Source organism: Gavialis gangeticus, unplaced genomic scaffold (assembly GCF_001723915.1).
Source record: "Gavialis gangeticus isolate Ggan-Ray unplaced genomic scaffold, GavGan_comp1, whole genome shotgun sequence".
In the NCBI taxonomy this organism is placed as follows: domain Eukaryota; kingdom Metazoa; phylum Chordata; order Crocodylia; family Gavialidae; genus Gavialis; species Gavialis gangeticus.
Window position 1 is genome coordinate 263835855 of NW_017729032.1, and position 25329 is coordinate 263861183.

At 40.4% G+C, this 25329-nt stretch overlaps 1 protein-coding gene across 8 annotated transcripts in view; it reads left to right on the plus strand.

Annotated features, from left to right (window-relative positions):
- Nucleotides 1-2630: 2630 nt before the first annotated feature.
- Nucleotides 2631-25329, plus strand: part of ABI3BP (ABI family member 3 binding protein) — a 392420-nt gene continuing 369721 nt past the window's right edge. For all 8 annotated transcript variants that reach the window (XM_019523725.1, XM_019523728.1, XM_019523731.1 and 5 more), the window contains exon 1: nucleotides 2631-2813. In XM_019523725.1, coding sequence (XP_019379270.1) covers nucleotides 2735-2813 — 79 coding nt within the window. In that variant the 5' untranslated portion in view covers nucleotides 2631-2734. The remainder of the gene's footprint in view (nucleotides 2814-25329) is intronic.

Here is a 25329-nt window from a genome sequence, read left to right on the forward strand (position 1 = left end):
AAAAAGAAACAAGGTTAGGCAGGCAGGATCTACCGGCTGAGAATCCATGCTGATTGCCCTTCAGCATTATTTCTCCTGCTGGACTCCCACAAATATGATCCTTGATAATTTTTTTAAAGTTTTTCCCAAGGGTAGAGGTGAGACTAATCAGTCTAAAGTTACCCAAATCCTCCTTCCTCCCCTTCTTGAAAATAGGGACCACATTGGCCCTTTTTCCAGTCCTCTGGGACCTTACCTGCCACCATGAGTGCTCAAACAGCTGTACCAGTGGCTCTGCTATGACATTAGCCAATTCCTTCAGCACCCTTGGATGAAGATCATTCAGGCCTGCTGACTTAAACACATCCAGTCCTTCGAAGTGCCTCTTCACCAAATCAGCACTAACAGTTGGTGGGCTGGTGTCCCTTTTGTGCCTGTCTGTGATCCAGTTGGGAGATTTGTCTTGATCTGTGTTCAGGAATAGAGAAGCAAAAAACTCATTAAGGAGCTCAGCCTTGTCCCCACTATCTGTCGCTTGGTTAAACAGGCTTAACTGGTTAAATAGGTTTAACTTGTACCATCTACTGATGTATTCAGCCTATGCACTACATTAACTTTGACTTGTATCCACTTGCCAAACTATAGGTTCCAGTGTTAGGAAAACCTTTTGCATAAAATAAAGATGGCATGAATTAGAGCTACCATCATGGGCCTGGGCTCATACAGCTGCTAGCCACGAAAAGGACAGAGAAAAAGGAGAGAAGGCAGAATGACTGGACAGCATTTCCAGCAGAGGAAGAGGGGAGGGAATGTAATAGCAGGGACATGTGCAGAGGTGGAGGAGAAACAGAAGAGCTTATATAGAGCAGGAGATGACAATGAAATAATGAATAAGAGTATGATTGTCCCTTCTGAGGGAAGACAAAATGCATTACATTTAGATAATTGCAAGAACATATTTTTAAAAATATTAATAGTTGCCCTTGGTGTAAATTGTTATAGCTGGCCAGAAGGGTCAAAAGTTTCAAATCAAACCTTTCTGATTAGTAAGGTAAGGCAAACTCGCTGCAGAACAAATTGATGCATTCTATCCTTTGTCTTTACAGTATTTAAACAGTGCCTTACTGTGTCTAGTTCAGTGTTTTCCTCTGTAAGTTTCCTTAGATATTAAGTTGGCATGGGCTAAATCTTTTATGCTTTGTTTAGAATAGTTACAATTATATTGTACTTAATGGAGGACTTGATAAGATGTATGTGTAAGACAAAAATGGGGTTGGAGATACCTCACATAAGACATTATGTGCATCCAGCATTGTTTTCTCCCTTTACTGTTCCTGCTAACAACTAGATATCTGTATATTTGGGACTTCTGGACTTACAGTAATTACTATTTTTCTCATCTGTTTCTACTGTCCTAAACTATGTTTAAATATTTTATTACAGAGAGCATATGAGTGTCTAACCTCAGGGTGCTATTGAGCGTCACTAACCAATAGGTATGGTCACTGCATTGAGAAATTCTCAATCCAGGTCCCTGAAGCTGCTTCCTACAGTCCCTTGCATCTCACCCCAGTTTTGGCTGCTGCAGGTGTCTGTTTTGAGTACTTACACTTATATAACTAGCAGAATAATAGGACCTCTTTTTGCCGAAGTTCCAGAGGGCTCAGGAGGCTCAGTGTTTTGCTTTGGATCCATCTATAATTTTAACTTCCAGATTACAGCTCCATCCAACAATATGAACACGATGAAACTAGGAATATTTTGGGGCATGGGAGGGAGAGGAGAATACATATGCAGAATAGAGTTTTAGATCTAATTTCCCTCTTAGGATATTTTCCAAATAATTGTTCTAAATTTTCCTTTGTTTAGTCTTATCCTATCTCTTCTAGCTAAACTTTTGTGCCCCTTTCCCCCACTTATTAATATAGCCAAATTGTGATCTGCTAGCATTGTAAACCTACAGTGAATCCACAGTCATTCACCGAGATGCTTCTGATTTGCACTGGTGTAAGGGGCAGCAGAGTTTGGTAGCCCACGTAGGAACTTAGTTTCCTTTCCGTTACAATAGTTTGTCTAGCAACTCAGAGAGTTTGTATTAAAGAAAAAAATGGAAAATGGCCAAAAAGAAAAAAGCACAGAGCAAGTGGCATTTAAATTGGCAAATACACATTCTTTGCTGAATAAATACATGTCATGTTCCATCCAGCCAGTGAAGTCAGCGCCTGCTCTGTATACAGTATACAGGCTGACATGAATTTTGTTCCAAATGATCCTAAGGTTAAACAAGAGCTGAATCAGGAAAAATGATACTCCAAGTAATGTAAAATTAATTTTACATTGGTAATGTGGCTTCCATGCACAATACAGTCAAATAGCTTATGTCTCTGGCTGGTTTTCAGCTAATGGCATTTTGACATCTGCCTGTGTTGGGGCTTTTTGTTTGTTTGTTTTTCTTTTGCATGAAGTACCAGTCATTATAGACTGATTTTTGTTACCCTCTGAGATGGAAAGTCTCTATAACAAAAACCAGAAGACTGTTGCAGAGGGAGCCTGATAATATCTTTTTATGCTAGTTCTCCTTACTTTTTCAGTGGGAGGGTGTGATGTCATTCTGTCTCCTCCTACTCTGTAAACTTAGCTCCTGTCAAAGTTTTGCTGCCTCTGTCACAGAGAGAACAGTTCACTTAACTGCAGCAACAGTACCTTATGTGATACCCATCAGCATCATTCATTGTGCAAGTTTGGGTTTGTAACCATGATATCAAGATTGTTTTTTCTACTTTTCTGTGGACATGTTGCACTAAACCCGGGAAATGCTCAGAAATTGCCAAGAGGCAAGTAGCTATATGTGGTTTTTTGGCTTTTTATTTTTTTGGAAAATGCTTGTGTTTTGCACTACAAATTTGTGTTCAGCATGTAAGGAAATACGATCTTAAAGATAAATGTAAATAGAGGTCAGCTTACAGGACAAAGTTAAAGTACAAGAGTTATTTAAAACTCTTAGACTTAGCAAAGACATAAACATTACCATTGTATCTTGTGAATACAGTAAGAACTGTCGTGCAAGAAAAGAAAACAGAACTAAATCTAATGCTTTTGGGGTGGTTTAGACAAGGCTGTGTAAGTTTGTAGCAGTAAGGCTTTCAAGGCGATGTGACAGAAGTACACCCTGAACTGCAGGCAGGGGATCTCAAACTTGTCTTGGGATAAGTGTTTCTGTGCTTCTCATCCTGAGTAGGATTAGAGTTCACTTTTGCAAGTCAGTATGTTATCCCTGTTAAAGAAAATGGGGTTATTAAGAGTGAGTGCATTTGGAACTGCTGTACTCCCAAATGAAAGGGTGTGTGTATGGGGGTGGGGGTGTGGGTGTGGGGGAACGACAAACAAAAAGAAACAAGTCATATAAATATTGTTTAAATATTCCCCTCTGCTGGACTTTGGAAGCAAGCTTTCAAAGTTGGAAGGGACCCTTTTCTTTCCTTGTTAATGTGATCTGCATAGAACTGGCATTTTTTAAGTATTTTATTACTGCAAGAAGAACGGCTATAGTGCAAAATTAAAATCATATTTCTGAATCTAGATTATGAAGCACTTTGTAACACCTTGGCACTAACTCAGTGCTATACTCCACAACTGATCGTGTGCTGCACGTACTGTTCTTAACTTGGTAGAAATGCCTGTATAAGTTCACTCTGCTTTGTAGACTGCTGCAGTCAGCAAAGTGTAGAGGAAAAGCTGTAGCTTGGTTGCTTAGGGCAAAGGAAAGCCACAAAGCAGCATCTCTGAGGACATCCTAGATGTTTCCATGCTGTAGGTGAGGGGGGACCCAGAGGGAGTCTGGGGGTAGGGGGATAAAACACTGTTGTAGTATTTTGTCAAGCTATTCCTTCTGAAAATGGCTGGATTTTTGGAACTGCTTGCCCTTCTGGAATTAAACAGTGATTGTTACTACTATGCAATTTGCTGGGTAAGAATAATAACAGCAGTGAAGTAATAAATGTATTGCAATCTCTAAGGGCTAATATAAGAGAATAACTCAATTCAAACAGACCTCAGTCAGAACCTTTTGGATAGGTTTACACCACAGGCTTTATGTCCTTATAAGAAAACAAAAATACCATTGACAAACATGGAGTGTATTATGCTTAAGGTTATGCAGTGTTAACAAATACATACTGTCTACTTCTGGAGGATGGCGCTATTTTAGTGCTCCAGCCATGCAGAAGGGGTTATTCGACTCTGTTCATTCTCATGGAAAAGAGTCATATTTGTTTTTAGCTATTAATTTCTGGCAAAGCAAGAAAACAGCTTTGCCTTTATTATGTTGTCATCACTCAAGATAATCTCCAGGACATGTTTTTTTCTCTTCTGAAGTATGATAATGTACAAATTCCAGTATATTAAAGCAGGTGGAATCACCAGGTTTTTAATTAATTGACTTCTGAGAAGTTCTCCCTTTTTGCACACTGGAAACATCAGACAATTTTTTATCCTTGCTACTGTCATTTCAGCTGATTCTTTCTGTTGCTTTGGATTCCCTGTCTATGGGTCCCTGGGTTATCTGGGAGTGTTCAAAGATTTATGCTTTTGCTACATCATTCTTGTTTGATTGCAAGTACAGAGAGGTTCCCCCCCCAATAAATGATTGTAATGTTTAGATTTTAAGCATGTCTAAAATAAGGGTATGTCTGTGTATTGGGCTGGAGATCCCTGTCTTCTCACTAAAACATTCCACTGTCCTGTAAAGTGCACTGCATTAAAGCTTAAATGCAAATGTTGCTCCTTCACGATTGCAAACAGCATAGTTAAGTGAGGGTCCAGACCTGCTCCTACTATACAAAGTATAGTAGAGTGAGTGTCATAATAGTCCTAGGGACAGACTGTGGCAAAATTCATTTTCTAGAAATGGAATAGTCTGTGACAGCTTTTCAATATACGCTTTTTCATTTGTACTACTGCCTTGGAATCCCAGAGCACAAGTCTCCAGGAGGTGAAACGTACTGATCCCTGACCTTATGCGGTGGGATTTCCTTTCAATAGTACAAGGAGGAATGAAAATCTTGCCTCCTGCAGCTGTAAGGGAAAGGAGGCAAGAAACCCTTTGAATGTCCATGACTTGCAGAGCCCCACGAAAGGTGGTTGTATGCAAATGTGCCACTCGGAGTGCTGGAGCATGCCTGGCCCCTCTTCCAAGCAGTTCATGTGCTGTCATCTCCGTAGGCAAACCTCTGACAGAAACGTCGATGGAAGTCTGCAAAAAAAAGTTGCTATTACCAAGAGAATTGCCTTTACTAACAAAAAACCTGCTTTAATTGTTTTGTCTTTTACTGTTGGTGTAATGCTAGAGAAGTTAATCAGAAATGAAGTTAATTACGTGTAGAACCTGACATTAAAAGAAATTAAGGTAGCGGGCTCAAGGTTTCAAAAGTTGAGGAAATGCCGGTGTTAAGGTTTCCTGTTCCACCTTAATTCTACCTGTGTACACTCATGCATTATAATCCTCTTGCCCACATAGGAATAGAAACCAATTTTCCCTGACTCCAGTCCAAACTCAAGAGGGTTTGTCTTAAACCCAAGAGGTCTTCTTTTCTCTCTTAGCTTTTTATAACATTCACTGTCAGTGTTATGAAAGTAATATGTGATCACATATTGCCATGAGTGCACTGCCATTCACAGCCATCCTTGTTGCCTGCAAGTTTCTGATTCATGTGCACGCTCCTGCGAAAACTCTCCATTCTACGCCTGCATGTTTAACCAACTATCTCATGAGGAGCCAGTGAGGAGAGCATAGCACTAGGTTGAAGTGATCTTGGTAGCCTGTGTTGCTGAGTGTAGAGACTATATACCAAGCCAATTCTAGCTTAAAGTTTTGCCATTTCATGCATAAATACAACCATGCTGATGTCATGTTGTGCAACAAATCAGAAGGCCTTATAGCAGATCTAGAGACAGATAGCATAACCAGGTACAAAAGGAGACCAGATAAATTCATGGATGATACATCTAGTAATACCTGTTGAACAGAATGGTTGGAGGTGTTTACTTTGGCATCTCTAAACCAAAGATGGTGGATACCAGGGAGGGTAATGAATAAGGGATAGGTAAGGACCTATGTAAATTGGGGCAAGACAAAGTGTTTTTTGTGGCCCGCTCATGCTGTACAAAGCTACATTCCTGGGCATTTTGTGGCAGCCCCAGCCCTCACTGCGGATTGGCTAAGAGGCTCCAGAGACCCTGTCCCTCACCACTGATTGGTGGAGAGGGCTTTTGTTCATGCGGCCCCACCGCTTGCCACTGATTGGAAAAGAATTCCCAGTGGAGGAGGAGGAATGAGGGGGCAGCCACCATCTTGGTTGCTGCCCTACATGCCGCTCCACCACCTGATTCCTCCCCCCCACACAGCGCTGTGAGGCCAGGGAGCAGCAGCTGTGAGCCAGCACTTTATTTTTAGTAAGTTTTAACTTTTTTCCAGGTGATTCCATGGGAAATAGCGGCAAACATCATTTTTTTATGGCCATCACGGAAACCACTAGTTTTTGTGGTTTCCGCGAAAGCACAATTTAGGTAGGTCCCGACAGTTTAATGCTTTCCCTTGATTGAATCCACCTCTGCCACTATCAGAGACAGGATTTTGGGCTATATGGACCATTGGTCTGACTCAGGATGTCATTTATGTTATGTTCTTAGGTTACAAATTGAAACTAGGTGGTTATTTAATTCAATATGATTTTGACTAATGCAGATTATGTAACAATGTAAAGATTTGTATCCAATCTCTTTTATTCTGTCCCTAAATTTTAAATGTGTTGTAGAATTTGTAATTCTTTGCAGAAATACTGAACCTTACATTTAGAAGCTGTCTGGGAAAGCTAGAGCTTTCAGACATCTAAACAGGGGGTACCTAGTGCTCGATTATACCCAAAAATGTATGCGCTACAGTTTAGAATAGTGGGATCAGTACACTAACTGGGTGTAAAAATGATCAGAAGTGAAGTTGTTGTTGATGCATGAAGTGTATAATTAAATCTCAAAGTTAACACCCCATGCAGATGAATAGCATGTTCCCATTCAGACAAATAGGTTAGGGCTCCTAATTGGCTCCTAATTAGATTGCTTGTGGCCACACCCCTTGCCACTGATTGGAAAAGAATTCCCAGTGGAGCACGAGGAATGAGGGGGCAGCCACCATCTCAGTTGCTGCCCAAAATGCCACTGCCTCTCCAACTCTAGAAGACGGAGGTCTTACTACATTAATTGCTTGTGGTTCCCATTCAAAGCATATGCATCATAATCACAAGGATTGGAAATCTTATTTTTTAATGATGGCATGGGCTTTGGATTAGTATTCTTTGTTATGTGGGGTTTCTGTGTATTATACAGAAATGTGGATAAACTATAAAATGTAAGATGAAACTTAAAATTTGATACACTCTTAGCTATTGCAGTTCTTTCCATCTTCAAAAGTTTTTAAAATCATCAAATGCATATAGTGCTCATTTACATAATAGGAGTGATAAGCAATGCATATTGCATTCATTTACATAGTAGGAGTGATAATCAACAGAAGAAGAAAGCTTGATTTATTGATGGACTTACAGAGCAATTAGCATCTGAACAAGGGAAAGAACTCTGTGAAGTCCCCGACTTCCTGTCCTGCATTCAAACAACAGCTCACACACATCTTTTTAATATTAAACCCTCTCTGATTTATCTTTTATGAGCATTTTGGCCTTAAGTTTAAATTTTCTGTTGGACCATTCAGTCAAATTCAAAAACAGTTTTTCTCCTTAAGCTAAAATGCTGATGTGAGTATGTACCTCCCATCACAGTTAAACACCCATGTATCACTGCCATTTGTGAATTAATTGGTGAGATGGTATGAGGGATTTGATTAAAGGAATCCATCTTATTAATGAGGAGAGAGGGAAATGGGAAGTGTCTGGGGCTACCTGAATTACATTAGGGAGACTGTACAATTTAGCTGGCTGTATATGAAGAACAATTTTTCTCTCTTCTGTAATGGAGACAGTATAGACTCTGTAAGGCCAGAAACAAGAGTGTGAGAAAAAAGCTTGTCACTGAAAAACAACTTAATAAATAGGATAAATCCAAGCCAAATGAGAAATTTATTTTGAAGGATCAAGATTAAACAAATCAGGATTTGGGAGACAAAGTTACAGGACGCAGACTACAAGAAAGGTATTCTTGCAAACCATGTTTCTTGGAGTCCTCTCTTAGGACCCAGTCCAAATGCTGTTGAAGTCAATGGGCTTTGGAGCAGGTCCTCTGTGTTCTTAAAAAAAGAAAATTCTTTTTAGTTTCAGTTTTTCAGAGGGATTTTCCGCCAACAGTACAGATGTTCATAGAACTCCAGTCTCTGACCACTGACTGACTGACTCTGCCAAAATACTGTCTGTGGAGTGCTCTGATTAGCACTTCGAACTCCAGGGCAGGGGAATTCAGGTCAGTTTTTCCTTATCACTGCAGTTCCCAGAAGACTTTTCCAGCCAGTAAATTCTCAACTGGCATTGGAGAACCAACAAATTTTTTTTGTTTTCCCCATTCTTTTCCTCTAATCTCACTTTTCTCTCTCTCCCTGTTTCCATGTATCCAATGTTTTGTTTTGTTATGTCCAGGCTAAAATGACACTGAAGTTGATCTGTTTTTATAAGCAGATGGCTTTATTAAATGACAATGCCACAAAATTTACTTTGGTTTTACTGAGTTTCTGATTGAAGATTATTCTACCTGATGCATTCCTAGGGTGTGGATGGTGGGGTGAAGTTACACATTATACTAAGTCCATACTTAGACTAAGTCTGTGGAATATAAGGATTGTTTAAGTTAGAGCATGCTGTGAACAGTCACATGTTGAGGGTTAATACCATTTCTTGCTTGCACAGCTCTGATTTGCCACTAGAGGGCTGGTGAGCAGGGGCATGACTAGGGCTAGAGACAGACATTCAAAATGCCTAAGCCTCAATTGATTCAATCTTTGCAGGTTAGTCTAACTTGGCTGGGCTGAACCAGTTTGTAACCGTGTAGACATCCCCTCTGGATTGAAGAAATGCAGGCATATGCCTACAGTGACTCAGGATAGATTCTGGGGGGTGCTAGAGCACCCCTCCCTTCCCTTCCACAATGCTGAGCTGGGAGGTGGGGCATGGCCAGGCCTCAGCAGGACACTCCAGTTAGGGAAGGGTTCCTCCCTCTTGTGAGCAGCCCAGCAGGGAGTTGATAAAACAGTGTTTATCAGCCCATTAAGAAAACAAAAGCCCCTCATTAGTTCAAGCTCTTCTTAAACCACTTTTTCCAAGGAAGGGACAGGGACATTACCAGCTGACCTGTTAATGAGCTCCAAAAAGCCCTAAGTGGACACTGTCCTTTCTGCCTTTGTTCTGTGTTCCTTACACAGACACCACTCAGCATTTTCTAGCATACCACATGATAGCTATGGTCCTTGCCATGGGAGAGGGGAGGGAGTAGGGAGCAGGGGGGTAGGTGAGGGGAGGAAGGAGGCAGGAGGAAGCCAGGCAGACCCTGCTGTGCCTGTTGTCTCTGCCAGAGCTCCAGCCAGGAAGCAGAGGGGAGAGCCCTGCCCAGAGCTGCAAAGCATCTGGGATGCTGGGGGACTCTGGTTTAAGTTAAACTAGTATGGGGTCTGGGACAGACATTGCATAAACCAGTTTGACCCAAATCGGTTAAGTCAGATACTATATTCAACCAGGTTTATCTCAAACCAGTTTCAGCTATTTTCAAACTGGTTTATGTGCATGGAGTCTGTTCTGTTACAGGTTTAAACCAGTTTCTGATCACTTAAACCAGTTTATGTGTAATGTCTGTCCCTAGCTTAGGAGCCAGGACACCTGGGCTCTGTTCCCATTCTGTGGTGGCTGGGGAGGCTGGGAGTGGTGTTTCCTGAAATGCTGGAGGACTACAAATTGCTCATTTTCTCTCTGTGGAGCAGGCTGAAGTTACCCTAACACAGGCTAGGTAGCATGGCCTGGAGCTAACCATTGCATAAGGTGCATAGCTTTGAGAGACTCAGAGGTCACTTAGTGCAAACTGATGAGCTTTAACCTGTGGATGCTCATGTCTGAAGTGCCCTTAGTATAGTCTAAGTGTAATGTGTAAGTTCACACACAGTCATTTGGGGCAGATTCTGGCTAGCCTTTGTTTTATGGAAAAACTCAAGATAGCCTATTTTAGCCCCTCTATAAAGCTACCTGTGGAGGAACAAGGCAAGATACAGACTCCATGCTGGTTTACAGAGCCGGTGGCATAACCTGGTTCATGGGTTTGTAGAGGTGAATCCATGTTCCAGAACACGATGGTGCTATGACTAGTGTTGTCAGAAGCACAGATTTGATGAGAAAATGATAATGGCATTGCAGCAAATGGAGGTATATGAGTATCACTGTTTGTAAACAGGGAGTTTTTGCTGCCTGTTCAGATACTATTTATATAAAGTGTAGTTGTCAATATGGGAGTGTGACCATGTGTTTACAGTATACTTCCAAACTCCTTATCATTCATCTTTTTCAAAAACCATGAGGTAGTTTTTACCCTCTCCTAAACTTGTGAGCCATGCTACATTATGTAATACATGTTCACAATCAAAGGTTTAACCTCAGCATGTGCTTTCATTTATTCCTGTCAAGCACCTAATGCAGTCATGATTTATAACTGTGTCTTTTGCCGTCGTTGTAACACAATGGCCAAATGCTAATCCTGAGGCTATTGTGGGGCCCCTCACAACATTCCTTTGATAGTCACAGTGTAATAGGCCAGAAACGATAAAGCAGAAAAAAATCCCAACCCTTTTGAAAGCTGTTTGAAGAAATAATGAAAATGGCAAACTAAAGTTATGCATAAAGAGGGACAGCATTAAATGGTTTACTAGTTACTTTTCCCATAGCTTACAAAGGTACGTCCAGGAGACTATTTTTCAAACTATACAGATGCTTTAAAACTTTTTTTTTAAAGCTATAAAAAAAGAACAGGCTATTTGGACTAAGGCATTTGTCTTCATTTTTTTTTAGAATGGCTGGAAAGGAAATTGTTATGCAAAATGGACTTGTGTCAAATAGTTCTCATATGTTAATACTCGAGAAGTGGTACTATGGATCTGTCAGAAATCCCAGAAGGATCCTTCCTTTTGAATAACTATCTTGCTAAGAATTTGCATTAAGCAAAATACTTTGTGTCAAAATTGGCTCCTGCGCTATTCTTTCCTGCAAAACACAAAAATAACCAAAGAGAGCTTGTGCAATGTAACGGTTCATTTACCAAAACTAACTTAATCAGCTGTCAAGTATAGCCAAAACTACAGTATATGTATTTAAAAACCCCCACACAAAACAGGATTGACTTTACAAGGTCACAGAGTCTGAAATTCCAACATTCTGTTCTTATGCTAATGTAAGATATGTTCCTGCAATCAGATATATAGGTCAGATTTCATAATACATTAGTATCTTTAAAATGATCTTGGTATTATGTTTTATTTAGATTTCCCACCTGCCTTTGTTAATTTTCTTGTTCTCAAATACTACTCTCTGTGTTGTGTTATTTAATCCTCGGTCACCTCACTTTATCATGTCTCTTTGTGGTGCCTCCATACAGTGTAATCATTGACAGCATGTCTATCTAGTGTCTAGCACACAGTTGTGATCAGTGTAGCATGGGGCTATTTTAATCTGTTGCAAATGCTGTGTTCATGAAAAATGACTAAGAACAGAGTAATGAGTCAGACTATGTCGATAAGGGTTGAGACAACTTCTATGGCACAGATGTCCAAAAGTTGTACCTATTGTTGATTTTCAGTACTTGGGCTAAATTTGCCCTGTGTCTTTCCAGCTGACAAAAGCAGCTGCTCTAGCCAGTCTGAGATGGTGTTATGATATGCAAAAATAGCCATAGTGTAAAGCCTCAAACTCATTTTCACCAATGAAGGGCTAAATCAGAACTTTATTTTCAGTCACCAGAATCACATGCTGATGCACTTGTCCCTAATCCATCATATTTGATTACTGATTTGGCAAAAATTTGCAACAAGGGATGTACTATGTAGGGATGTGTACGGTAAGGAGAAGGCCCCCAAGACACCTTCATTCATCCTGTTCCCAGTGCCCACGGAGAATTGAGGAAACGTACCTCAGCCGAGGCTGTTTAAAGGTACTAATTTTACTAAACTGGGGTCATGGGGAGCAGGAAGAGGAACATTTCCTGTGTCTGTTTAAAAAACAGTGGAGCTGGTACCTAAGTAATGAGATCTGTTCCTACATAACAGTTTTGGCTGAGTAAGATACAGGGTCTTGTAGGTCCTACTGAAGTCTTGATCTTAGCTGTTCCTTTCCTTGAACTCTCCTCTCACCAAAAAGTACTGCTAATAGCTTTTAGCCAAGACTTACCATCTCATTTTTAAATACTGTTACCTCTTTGCTGAACTCTATTTTGACATACCAAAAAATATACACCAATCCTTTTTACTTTGAACAAAGATGGCAGAATCTTAGAACTGTACAGAAGTAGTTCATCAGGGAAAAATCCTGCTGCATTATCTTCCTGTATTTTTGGTCTTAGTAGAATAATGGAATGGTATGATGTGTTCTAGTCTAATTATGTTATAGCTCAGCTACTAGGGCAATAACTAGATGCATCTGTGAATCAACATATGCTACACAAAATACTGGTATATACAATAGGATTAAATTGTGTCTGTAGGTATATTTTTGTATTTCATATATTTTCAGGTTTTGACAGTATCCCTGAAACCTACTTAAGAACAGCTTGATTCAGAAAAAAAAGCAAAGAGTCATAGCAGTCTTCCCTATGCCCTTTCAGCAATTATAACATAGCTTTGCAGGTCTACAAATGGCAACAGTTTCAAATAGAACTCTGTTTGAGTTCACACAATTCATACTTTAGGCCTTTCTCCAAGTTTAGAGGTTTGGCAGTAGATCTGGGATAACATTTTTGTTGTTGTTTTTGAACTTGTCCAAGGAAAAATGTTTCCTCTTTGTCAAATGCTTGCCTTTGGGTTTATGTGCTTTTTTCAGATTAATTTTCTTTTCTGTGATGTTTAAGTTTGGAAACTTTTTTTAACGGCAGAAAATCGGGGATGGTTCAAATGCACAAGTATGTAACCCTGAAATTTCTTAGGGAGTCATTTGCTCTTTTTGAAACAATCACGTGTCTTCTGGCAGGATTGATTCATTTATCACCACAATTCAAGCCAATGCATGAAGAAGATGTGAACATGCAAAAAAAGATGTATATGATATCAAATCTTGTCATCACTTACTATGTTATTTTTCATCTGAACACATGTATATAGTATGCATCAAAACATATGCTTATAATTGATGCACAATGGCCATTAGGAAGGCTAGTGAAGAAGCATGAGTTGTGATTTCTTCAGTATGCAGTTTTCAGCTTTTTCTCTTTTTTGACAACCAAAGTGTAATTAAGTACTTTAGCCAATGTCTGGGAGAGGCTGAATCATGAATGAAGCTGAGTGGCCAATCTAGAAGAGACTATAGGGTAGCCGTGGGAAGTTGGAGGTACCGCCTGGATGATAAAGTAGAGATAGTGATTTGAGTTTCGTAGTTGTTTCATATCTATCACGCAAGTTTGCAGCTGTAAAGGTATGCCCTAATGAGTTAATTTGCCACTGACTTTTGTTGAGCTTGACAATTAATATGAGGCAAAATCAAAATCTTCAAACTGAATTTTTTTTAATTTAGTGTGAAGGCTTTTCCCCATCCCACTTCAAAAGTTCCACCAAAATAGAAAAGTTTTAATGTCGTTGTTTTGAAAACCATGCAAAAAAAAATCATTATAGCATGCCTGATTCTTCAATCCCTTATGGAACATCATACCCCATTGAAGTCAGTTGGATTATTTGCACAAGTAACGTTTTGTAGGATTGGCTGTTAATTTGGCCATCTCTGTGTATATGTCCTAATCTTTGGGCCAGAGTTTGCAACACTTGTTTGTGTGCCTGATCCTTGCTTAGGTAATTTTTCTCAGTAAAGTCCAGGGGACTATTTATTTATTAGATTTATGTGTTGATTTTTCCAAAAAAAAAGCTAAGGACTGACGTAGTATTAGTACTGATTGTGTGATCCTCTGCTTGTAATTTATTTAACTGTATATGTGCCCCTATCCCCTAGATTTTTCTAAGAAATCTCAATAGTGATATGGTCACATGATGGGCTGTATAAGCAAGTACCCCCTTGGTTGTGCACAATGAATGCACAGGAACCAGCACTGTATATATCCTTTTTACAAGAGATCTGTTTCTCCTTCTGTTACTGCTTCAAAGCATTGACAAAACAGCCAAAAGTATTTCATGGGGAAGAAATTGTGTGTGTGTGTCATTTGTGGTATTAATGCTAAAAACCAACAGAAACTCAAGCAGCCCAAAGGGAGCAAGTGCCTTTGTCCAGCATCAGTCAGGGGAGCTTGGACAGCCTGTGTATGTTTCCTTATGTCCAGAGTTATCCATGTTCTGTTGCATTTGCTCCATTTAATGTAATTTAACATTTCAGGGTCCTGTCATATGAAAATGACATAGAGAAACAATCAAGGAAGAAAGTACTGAGAGCGTATCAGCATGAAGCAATATGTATACAATGTACTTCTAAACCAGAGGCTGTTCTTTGGGATGTACTGTACCTTGGATTACAAAATCACTGATGGCAGAGGCATGACTTTCTGCATACCATAAATACTTCACATTGGTTCAGAAAGTATGTTGTGCAGAGGAAACCCTGAACATAATACAATCAAAATGTTATCCATACTCATTACAGTAGATGTTTATCATATGGAAGGGTTAAGCAGAACACACATGTTTTAGACAAGAAAAGACATTATTAAGCATTCTGACCAGATATAACTTCTGATTTGAAACTCTTCAAAGTAGGATAGGTTTTGAGTTACTGTCCTGTTCAATGGGTGTGATATGGCTTATTAAAGGGATACTTAAATTATGTAGATTAGGTTAGGAAAGATGAGAGAGAGAACAGAGGTGTAATAGTAAATCAATGAATAGAAGTGACTTGATTATTTTAAAGATGAAAAGTAAGGAGATTACTTTGAGATTCAGATACTCCCCTCCAGTCTTTGTGATGCAAACATAGCCATGTGTTGCTAACACATGAGAATTAGAAAATGGAATTAACCAGCCTAGTTTCATTGTTTATATTTTGCATCATGCTTTATTTCAGGCAAAGAGCAGGAATAGTAAAATGTTAGCTCCTTTAACAATACTTATCATGCTGGGTGCAGTAATGAAGAGTGGGTAAAGATTCATGGTTTATATGTGCAAACTGCAGAGTCATGAAATCTTATTAAGCAGCAATCCAATTTACAATGAAATCAATAAAATAAAAAAAAATGTATATTTGGAAGGCTTGATGGTACAGCTCTTGCAAGTGATTCCTATTGAATAATGTTAACTTCCTGCTGAGGAACAACATTATCTTTCCTGTTTGATATTAAGACTCTAGTACTATGTGCAAAACACATTCAGCTGAAGAAGGCAAAGCTTCCATAGACTGATTCTGTCCTCCAGGGGGAATGAAGGCAGAGGAGACTGGCCAGGTACAAACATTACACTTATACAGGTATAAGTGATCACAAACTGGTCTACACATGTAACAGAACAGAAGTTCAGCGCACATAGGCTGGTTTAAAAATGGCAGAACCCAGTTTAAGATATGCTGATGCAGTATCAGACTTAAGCAGTTTAGCTTAGACTTGTGCCCTCCTTAGCCAGGTGATCCCTGTAGTGAGGGAACTTCAGAACCAAATGGAGAAGTTCTAGGGGATCAGTGTTCCTGGCTGGGGCAAGCTGCTGTCACCAGATGTGCAGGCACTGGTGAAGCAGCTGAAGGAGGGCATCAAAAAATGGTTGGATCTGTTGCAGTCCAGTACAGTCCACATGGTGGTGGGCATGTGTAACCTGAGGGTGAATGGGAGTGTCTGCAGCAGCAAAACCCTCAAGCACTGGACGGAGATGCTGGTGAACAGAGTCAGGGAGGCAGAAGGGCAGAGGCAGGGGATGTGGAAGAGGTGGATCCACTTTCCCGTGCCAGCACTCCAAGCACGAGACAATCTCTTTCACCACAGCTGCTGCCAATGTGGGCCAAGGGCATGGCTTCAATGCTGGGGTTCAGAGGCACCAGACCTCACCATCAGGCAGATAGCAAGGAGGCCTCAGTGGGTATCTATCTCACTGAGGACGTGGAGACGCTGCACTGCAACCCCTTGGCCTATTGGGCAACCTGCAGCCAGGTGTGGCAGGATCTGGCCATGGTTGTCCAGGAACACCGTCCTGTCCAGCAACCACAGTTCAAAGTGAAAGGGTGTTCAGCATTGCTGGGGATGTTGTGACATCCCACCGCAGCTCCTTGGATCCTGGTTTGGTGGAGCAGCTGGTGTTTTTGAAGGTGAACCTCCCACTGGTGGGGTTCCCCAAGCTCCACGTGCAGATGGAGTGAGTGCCACCCTCTTCACTCCACTCCTTTTTGCTTTTTTAATCTGCTTTCAGAATCTTGAGGTGCACTTTCACAGAAACCCCTGCACCACTCTACCTGAATCCTACAGGCCTCATGCCCGCACAAGGGGCTACCATCCCTGCTGCATTCATCCTGCTCTGCCTCAACACACACAAGTGATACAAGTTTTGCTTTCAACAGTTTGAGGTGCACTTTCATAGAAACCCCTGCTCCTATCTCCTTGAAACTTGGCAGGCTTCATGCCCTCAGAAGAGGCTACCATCACTGCTGTTTTCATCCAAATATGCAAAAAAATGGCAAAGTTATAGGTATTTTAGTGATTCAACATTATAGTCTATGGCCAAGTCTCTGAATCAGCCAAATTGAATCGGGACAGTGATTCAAATCTGAATCAAATTTGAATCACTGTCCCTCTGAATCAGCCGAATCCAAAGTAAATACTTGCTGCTTCGCACAGGTCTAGAAAATATGTGTTATGTTCACTACCAACCTAACCTAGGATGCTTAGAGTCAAGTGTGAAACTTAGATCGCTTCTGCCTTGGACTTTTTGAACCTCTGTGCATGTTAACATGCGTATTCCCAGCCCCAAGTCCAAATCAACATAATTCCTGCTGTGATGAAGCTTATGTTTTCTCTCTAGAAATGTATCTTTAAACCAGTAATGCTAGAACTTTACTGCTAAACTCCCACACAGAGTTGCTAAGAAGGGTAAGAAAAAAATATATGTATGTTATGATTATCTTGACAATGCTTCAGTAACTTATTTCACCTATACATTTTTTCATATGTTACTTCTTGTAATCCATACAGTATAGATTTTAACCATTTTCCTGATATCACATTTTGGCTTTCTTCTTAGAAATCTATCTATGACATTACCTCCAAAATAAAGTCAGTTGATTCTTTCTTCAGTCACTTTGAGAACTGTAGATTCTATACCAGGAACTCTGAAAGTTCAGCAAGAGTGCAGAAAAGCACAGAAAGAAGGATAAAGAGGTCACATGTCATGGTCTTAAGCCTGTTACCTTTGTAAGAGGCCATATCATCATAATTTGGGGGTTCGTCTCATCTCATAATGCAAGATGAGATACATTTTTCCAGCTGGGAAAACTATATGCTGTCAGAGCCAACACTTATAGGACTTAGCTGGATCCAACTTATATAATGGACATGTGTGAGAGTGTTCAATTTTGTTAGAGACCAGGAGCTTAAGTGAAATCACTTTATTATGGAAGCTGTCTTGGAAATGTTGAGCAAAGGGGAGAAGAATGGAAAATATCCTTACCAGTGATTAGTCCTCAAGCTCATCTAGAATAACATATTGGGACTTTCTTTTTCTCTCTTTTCCCAATCTGTACAACTTTCTAGATTGGAGGGAAATAAATGGCTTCACTGACAGTCCCCAGGTTTCGGTTATAACATTCAGTTAAATCATAATAGCATTTTAACCATGGATTGTTTTTAATATCTTATATACTTAATAAGGAAAGTTCAATTATTGTATGTCAGGAACTGTTCTTACTGAGTTCAACCAGAATGCTTCACCCCTCAGTATGACATAAGCACTTTTCCTTATATTTCAGAGAGTTAATTGCTTTATCAGCTGGTTAGTGCCTTAAATAGGGAATCCATTCTAATGCTACAGTACAGTATATTGCAAACAACAATGCCAAATATTTTTCTAAATCTATTAATCTTTGCACTATTCTGTATTATGTCTTGAATGTTAAAAAGAGCATCTGCACGGAGAATTCAGATTCTCAGTGAGGTTTATCATAGGGTGGTTGTATTGTTGGAAAAATCATCATAACTTCAGATGAGGAATAATTGCATCTATCTAATCTGAAATAACCTATAGTATTTCTAAAGTGCCTGTCATCTTCAAGATTTGGATATTGGGCAAGTGGTTGTGATCCAGTCTCTATCCAAACAGATGCATTTTGGTAATGCAGAATGACAAAAAAATTCAGAAGTATATTGTACTAGCTATGGAACTTGCTGCATCTTTTGTCCCTGTTCTGGACTCTGGCAAAACCAAGCCAGCAGCTGTTGGTGCAGCTGTCAAGAGGCCTGGGACAGGGGTTGTGGAAGGGAGCCCCCTTTGCATCATGAGCCAGGTTTGGCTCTCCCCAGTACCACAGCTGGGGGAGCTGGGGGTGGTACCAGGCAATGCGGCTCCATTCCACCCTGCCCCCCACCCCTCTCTCTCCAGCTCCGGCCAAGCACAGCTCAGTTGGCAACTGCATACTGCTCCCTTCCCCCCACCTCTTGCCCACTGATGATCCCAGACCTGGCAGAGTGGGGTAAGGCTGGGGAGAGTCTCTTCAGAGGATGCTGGAGCACCCCCCAGTCCCTGCTGGCTAGGGCCCGTGGAGGCAGGCTTGAGCTCCCCAACCCAACAGGCAAAAGTCTGTTGTGTTTGGTGTGGGGGGGGCCAACTCATCACACTTTGTGTAAATCACCATGGGTTAGAGCACAGCCCCTCAATGTCTGCAGGCAGTATCTTAATGGCCGTTTAGTGATAAGTATAAAAAAGGTTTAAGTCTGTTTTTAATAGTTGCCTTTCTCTGGGATTCTAAATTCCCCTCTTGGACAGGGTTAAGCCAAAATGTTGGTATAGAAACCACCATGACATTAACTGGTCAGGGTAAAATGTTAATAATAATTAAACAGTATTACTGGATTTTTCCCTCTCTGCAAAATAATATCTAAAAAAAGATACTTCAGAGTTGCCCATGAACCATGATTAGTGCTTTTGCTCTCAATCAAGTATTTAAATACAGTGGTGGTACAAACTTCTCAGTCAATGGTCCTGGGTATTAGAGATTCTAGTAGTTTACTTATCAATCTTGGTCTGTCACATTATTTATAATTTACCTCATTTCACATGTAAGCATTTGTGAAGCATTTAAGTTTATAGTTAGTTGCAGATTGCACAGTTACATTTCTTGTAAAGGATACTGTGATTTCCCAAGCTTTCTTATGCCACTAAATCTGATGGAGGTATCATGGAGTGCATATACATGTACAACGTCCACTTAAAATAAGGTGACTTAACTAAGTGTCAGTCATCTTGTGAGCTAAGTCGACTTAACTAATGTCACTTTAGAAAATCTGGGAAACCATCTTCACCTAACTTACTCCAAAAGGCAACAATTTTAACAGGACATACTTAAGCTCCTAAGATTTACCTGGCTACTATGCAGCAGACCCAAGTGCAGCAGACCCTTGCAGGTGTATTATCTTGTGCCTCATTTAAGTCGATTCTGCTCCACATACATGTGTACACTCTGACAGTTAAGTCGACTTAAAAAAAGTTAAATCAGCTTAACTGTCATAAAGGTAGTACGTGTGTATGCACCCATGATGGCTTTGTGGGAATCCAGAAAGTTGAAATGTTAGAAACAGCAGTCAGGAGTTCTGGTAGCATATGGGTTTTAACTGCTCTCACATAAGCTGTGGTATAGCACTGGAGAAAAAGCTTTTTGGCTTTAGGGGGTACAGGTAAGCAGTATTTAAAACATAATTGCACTGGCCAGTGTTCATGGTCAAGGGCTGGGTTTTTAATTGAAGCCCTTGTCTTCATTGTTAAAGTTGGTGCTTTTTTGTTTTGGTTTTAACCTCAGGGTGACCAGTGCCCATCATGGTGAGGTAAAAACATGGCAAAGACAACCTAAGCAGGGGCAGTGGACTGGCTTTAGCCAGTAAAAGTATGTTTGTCCTCATTGTGGGGGTGGGAGGGGGTTCTTGTTATTTTGGACAAATTAGAATGGATTATTCTGAGGTAAAAATGCACCGTTTCATCAGTAGAAACAAGACCAAAGAGCAGTTTGGCTCTCATCAGTGGAACAGAGAAAAGAGACATCTGATGCATAGAAAGGAGCCTCTAATGTGGAGGTAGTGCTGAGATTTGCAGGTTACATTACATTTTAGGAGGGGGTGAAATATATGGGGGTCAAGCCGACCCTGGTATAGCAATTTACCAAGGCACCAAGGGTTTCTTAAACAGTGTTAGGTATGAAAATATTTGTATGGGCACTTTGTACTGATGTTTACTTTACCCTTGGCAAGAAACTTGGATTGAGGGGAAGGAAATGGAAACCGAGTTAGTTGTGAAGAACAGGTAGTTTCCAAGCAACATTTAACTTATTGAAATGCTGCATTTAAATTATGATACTGCTAGTACTGCGATAAGCAGGAAAAATACAGATTATTTCCATGGGAGTATTCAGTGAAAACCGCAGTTTCTGTGCTAAGATATATTTTCTTATAACTGCTTCAAATGGGTTTCCTTTTTACTTGAATCTAGAGACACCTTGGTCAAGTGCAAATAGAAAGCACTTTTTTCCACTACAATTGGATTATTGCACATTTATTTTATATTCGTCCATCATTTTTTACTCCTAGTCTCTATGCATAGGCCATATGGTCACCAAGTGAACAAGCACAAAATGTAGCTATCAAGAAGAATAAAAGGGACAAAATAGACTTCTGAGACCCTGTAGTCTGATGCCATGCAAAAAAAAGGGAAATAACGTTCAAAATGGCTGCTGAAATCTGAAAACCTCTCTTTATTCTGTTCACAAAAGGGTCACCACAGCAGACAATCCATGCAAGTTATGATGAGCAATTACAACACAAATCACAAGGCATATCTTTAATCTCCATCTTCCTCTCAAAAGTGACTGCTGTTGCAAGTCCAACTGCTGTTTTTCATTATGTGTCATTTCTATGTCTGCAGAACCCTATTGATCATTGTTGAAGAAATGTGAAGAAAGCGGGTGGTAATGCTAAACTTTACTGCCAGAGAATGAATAAGAGAATGAATAATTCTTTACAAAACAAAACAAAACAAAACAAAAAAAACCCCTTTTTCATTGTTTTAGGGTTTACACATCTGTCGCACTGGAAATTTCAAACTTGGGGGCAGAAGAGCTCCAACTCAGCTCTTCTGAGCTGTCATTTGCTGGTCATTTGCTGGTAGCAGGAGGATGTGCCTCCAGTTTGTGCTGACTCCCCTGTGGCCAGCCAGCCCACCTTCCATGCTGCAGACCTTTTCTGAAGAAAATGCCAAAGTTTAATTAAAGGTTCTGACTAACAGTTTTGCTCTTCCTTTACTTCCCAGCTATATCCCAAAGTTACTTTTGCTTTTTGGGTAGACTTTCCTTCTGTGACAGCTGGTGCCCCTGTAGGTCTCACGGACAGCTATGCCAAGAAAAGCTAGAGGAAAAAGGGAGGGGTCTTGTGCTTTCTGCCTCCAGCCTGTTACGAGTATTGTGAAGCTTGGCAGGCTCTCAGCTCTGTGGGCAGGATGAGAACTCCCTCATAACCCAGTCTGGGTGGAGTTAGTTTGGACCCATTCCCCTGGGCAGAAAAGAAGTCAGGTTGGCTTGGAGAGACCAGCGTTGCATCTGAGCAGTCAAGCCTAGATTGGATCATATTAGTGTGTCCCCACTCAAGTGACTCTGTTCTAAACTGAAATAAAAGTCTCTCTTCTTTAGTCTCTCCTCATATGGAAGCCCCTTCATATCACTAATCATCCTTGTTCCCACTCTCTGGACCTTCCTCTAGTTCTTCTAGCACCTTTTTTGAAGTACGGAGAATAGAACTGGGACACATTATGGTTTTATAAAGGGGCATGATGATACTTTCCATTTTGTTTACAGGCGCCTTCTTAATAATCCTTAATATTTTTGTTTGCCTTTTTGAGGACTGCTGAGTACTGAGCTGACGCTTATAGCGAGCTGTCCACAATGACTCCCAGATCACTTTCTTGTGCGGTACCAGCTAATGTAGATCTCATCGTAGTGTAGGTATACTTTGGGTTATTTTTGTCTATGTGCATCACTTTATACTTATCTACATTGAATTGCATCTGCCATTTAATTGCCCATTCACTCATTCATGCCAAACCCTTCTGTAGTTCCTCACAGTCTGCCTTGGTTAGACATTCCCTGTAAGCCTGTGACTACCTAGCTCATATCCCAATTTGAGACCCTCCAGGAAGACACAGGCCTGTTTGGTCCCTACCTCTCCAGTGCAGTGAAGAGGCACTGAGCCTCCAGGGAGCCTACCCAGTAGTCCCAGGTGAGTAACTTTCTGAGGGACATGGGAAGGACCTATGCAGGAGAGGGTAGGAAATAAGAGCAGCCTCTTTGAGGCAGAAAGATTACTAATTACTTAAAATAGTTTCAGAGCAATCTTTTGAGCCCAACTTCACTCTGCCCTTCAAGTTCAAAATAATGAACAACAATCTACAAAAATGGGGAATAGCGTTTCAGAGCACTAGGATATCATGTTTGTGCTTTAGAATTGGGTCTCTGTGGTGTGCAGCTGTCCTAGGCAACCTATATGTCTTGTCACTCCCCCTAGGAAGAATGAATGGAAGCATGAGGATTACTTGACATACACGGTATACTGTTATCAGGTGGTTAGGTGAGCCATCACTGCGGATCCCCATGATTCTAACTACTGGCCTATCATTTGCAGCTGTAAGAACAATTTTTTCCCTGCTGTACAAAGTCATTCAAGCATGGCTTTGGAACTTTACTCAGCTTCTCACAACTCTACTCAGAGAGAAATCTCTGCAAGAAGCACATTATTCTGCCCATTCATTACAGAAGACCTTCCAATAAGCAGTCTCCCCTCTGATGACGGGAGCTTTATCTTTGTATCTCACATAATTCCTGGACTATCACAGCTGCGTCACTCCAACACGATCAGAACATGAAAGATATTGAGGTCTGTCACTTGCAAGAAACAAGACTGTACAGTGACATCTTCTTCCTAAGTTTTTGCAGGAAACAGAACATCATCCCAAGGGGACTCATCATTTGTAATCTTCTAGCTACCACACACAACTCTTATATGTGCAACACACCTTTAGAAAACCTGGGAAACCATCTTCACCTAACCTACTCCAAAAGGCATCAGCTTAACAGGACATGCTTATGCTCCCAAGAGATATCAACCTGGAGACATACTTGGCTACTATGAAGCAGACCCAAATGTACTACCAAAAATACCTGATGACAGCCAGCCAACAAGAAGAAATAGAGACCTGGTGAGGAATGCCTTGCATTCAAAAGGTTGATTAATTGTATCCCAACCATGCACCTAATCCAAGAAAAGATATCACTACAAATAATCCTTGCCTCCCACATAATTCCTGGACCATCACAGCTACAACACAACCAGAGCTTCATTTGATCTTTTGGAATAGAGTACTCTGCTTTCAGACAAGTAGTCCTCACAACTGTCATAACATTCATTCTCAGATAAATTTAAGTAGTAGTTTTCCTTTGGGTAAATATCAAAGTCCTGTCATACCAAGTGCCAATAATCTCAACTAGGATCTGAAGGCAACTATATGAGCAATGATACATACATTATTCAATTTCTACATTTTGGTCATCCAATCTACAATCAGTTCCACCTATTTGACTAAAAACTTCTCAAAGCTTACTGCTTAAAGAAAGTTAAAGGAGATATGATGTATCTTGTTTTGAATGTCCATATTAAAAGAATAGTCCTACTTAGCCTTGAAAGCACACTGCAGTGTACAAACCTCCGTGACACGGTTTGTTGACCTGAGTGTCATAAATTGGGACATTTATGTCTTCTTACTTGAAGATTTACTTTCTTCACATAAGGTCACCCCAGAAGATCCAGAACACAGGTGGATATTTACATCCAGCATTTTGAATTTATTTTATGAGGAGGAATTCTCCATGGTCTGCAGTTGGGAAAATCATTTGTGCTTTTTCCTTAGAGTATATTAAGCATAGTTTTTAACCCAGGAGTGTACAATTGAATCAGTCTGGCTGTGGAACTTGTCCCAGTCACAGGACATTTCAGAGGCAGGACATTGTCCTGATGCCAGTGACTGATTGACAGGTGTAGTTCTCTTCCCAAGCTGGAAGCAAGTTGAAGTATTTCTTGTACTGGCTCTGTGGACTTTATTGCTTGAAGAAGGGAAAATCCCAGGTGAGGACAGATAAAGTTTCCTTCTATGGAAAGAGAAGTGAGTGAAATACCATATGATCCAAAGAGATAAATTAAGGAGAAATGTTTCCTTTTCTGCCTACAGTCAGAGACAAGTTATTAGAGTGCTGTCCAGAAAGACTTTTCCAAAATTTGATAATTCCTAGTCTTGGTTTTCACTGAAACCACAGGAACAGGATTTTTGTCAGACAGTAATTCCTCCCGCCTGGTCTTAATTTTGCTTGTCATGTTATTATTAATAATAACTATATTAATAAATAATAGTAAGTGGCTGAAAGCTGAAAGTTAGATTTAGTAGTTGGAATACAAGAGGGGAATCCAGGAATTCCTGCGTTTGAATCGTGGTTCTAATCTTATAAAATGTGGGTGATAATTACTGTATTTATTCCAAGGGGCCACTGTAAAGTTTAATTAAGGTAAAATGTATGCAGAGCCTTGCACATGGAAATAGTAGTAGGAAGAGCACTGGTTGTAAAAAGTGCTCGAACAAAAAGAGATGTTTATATGTGTGCAACAAAGTCCTTTTCATAAGGCCTTTCATGCAGATTTATAGCAGGTAGAATTACTGCAGTCTTCATTCCAAGTCACTTTCCCCTTCATTGTTCTTATGAAGCTATGCCAAGAATCCTGACAACAAAGTATAGAAAAGGATGTAGGTAGTAGGAGGCAGAGGTTGTCTTTAGTTATGAACTTAACTTAAAGATTCCCTGCAAGATTTGAAAGTGGTGCTAGCAGTCAAAGATTCCCTAATGTTTTCCACTTGAAGTGCCTGTTTTCAGTTGCCTATAACATAGTATTCCAGTTTCTGTCTTACAA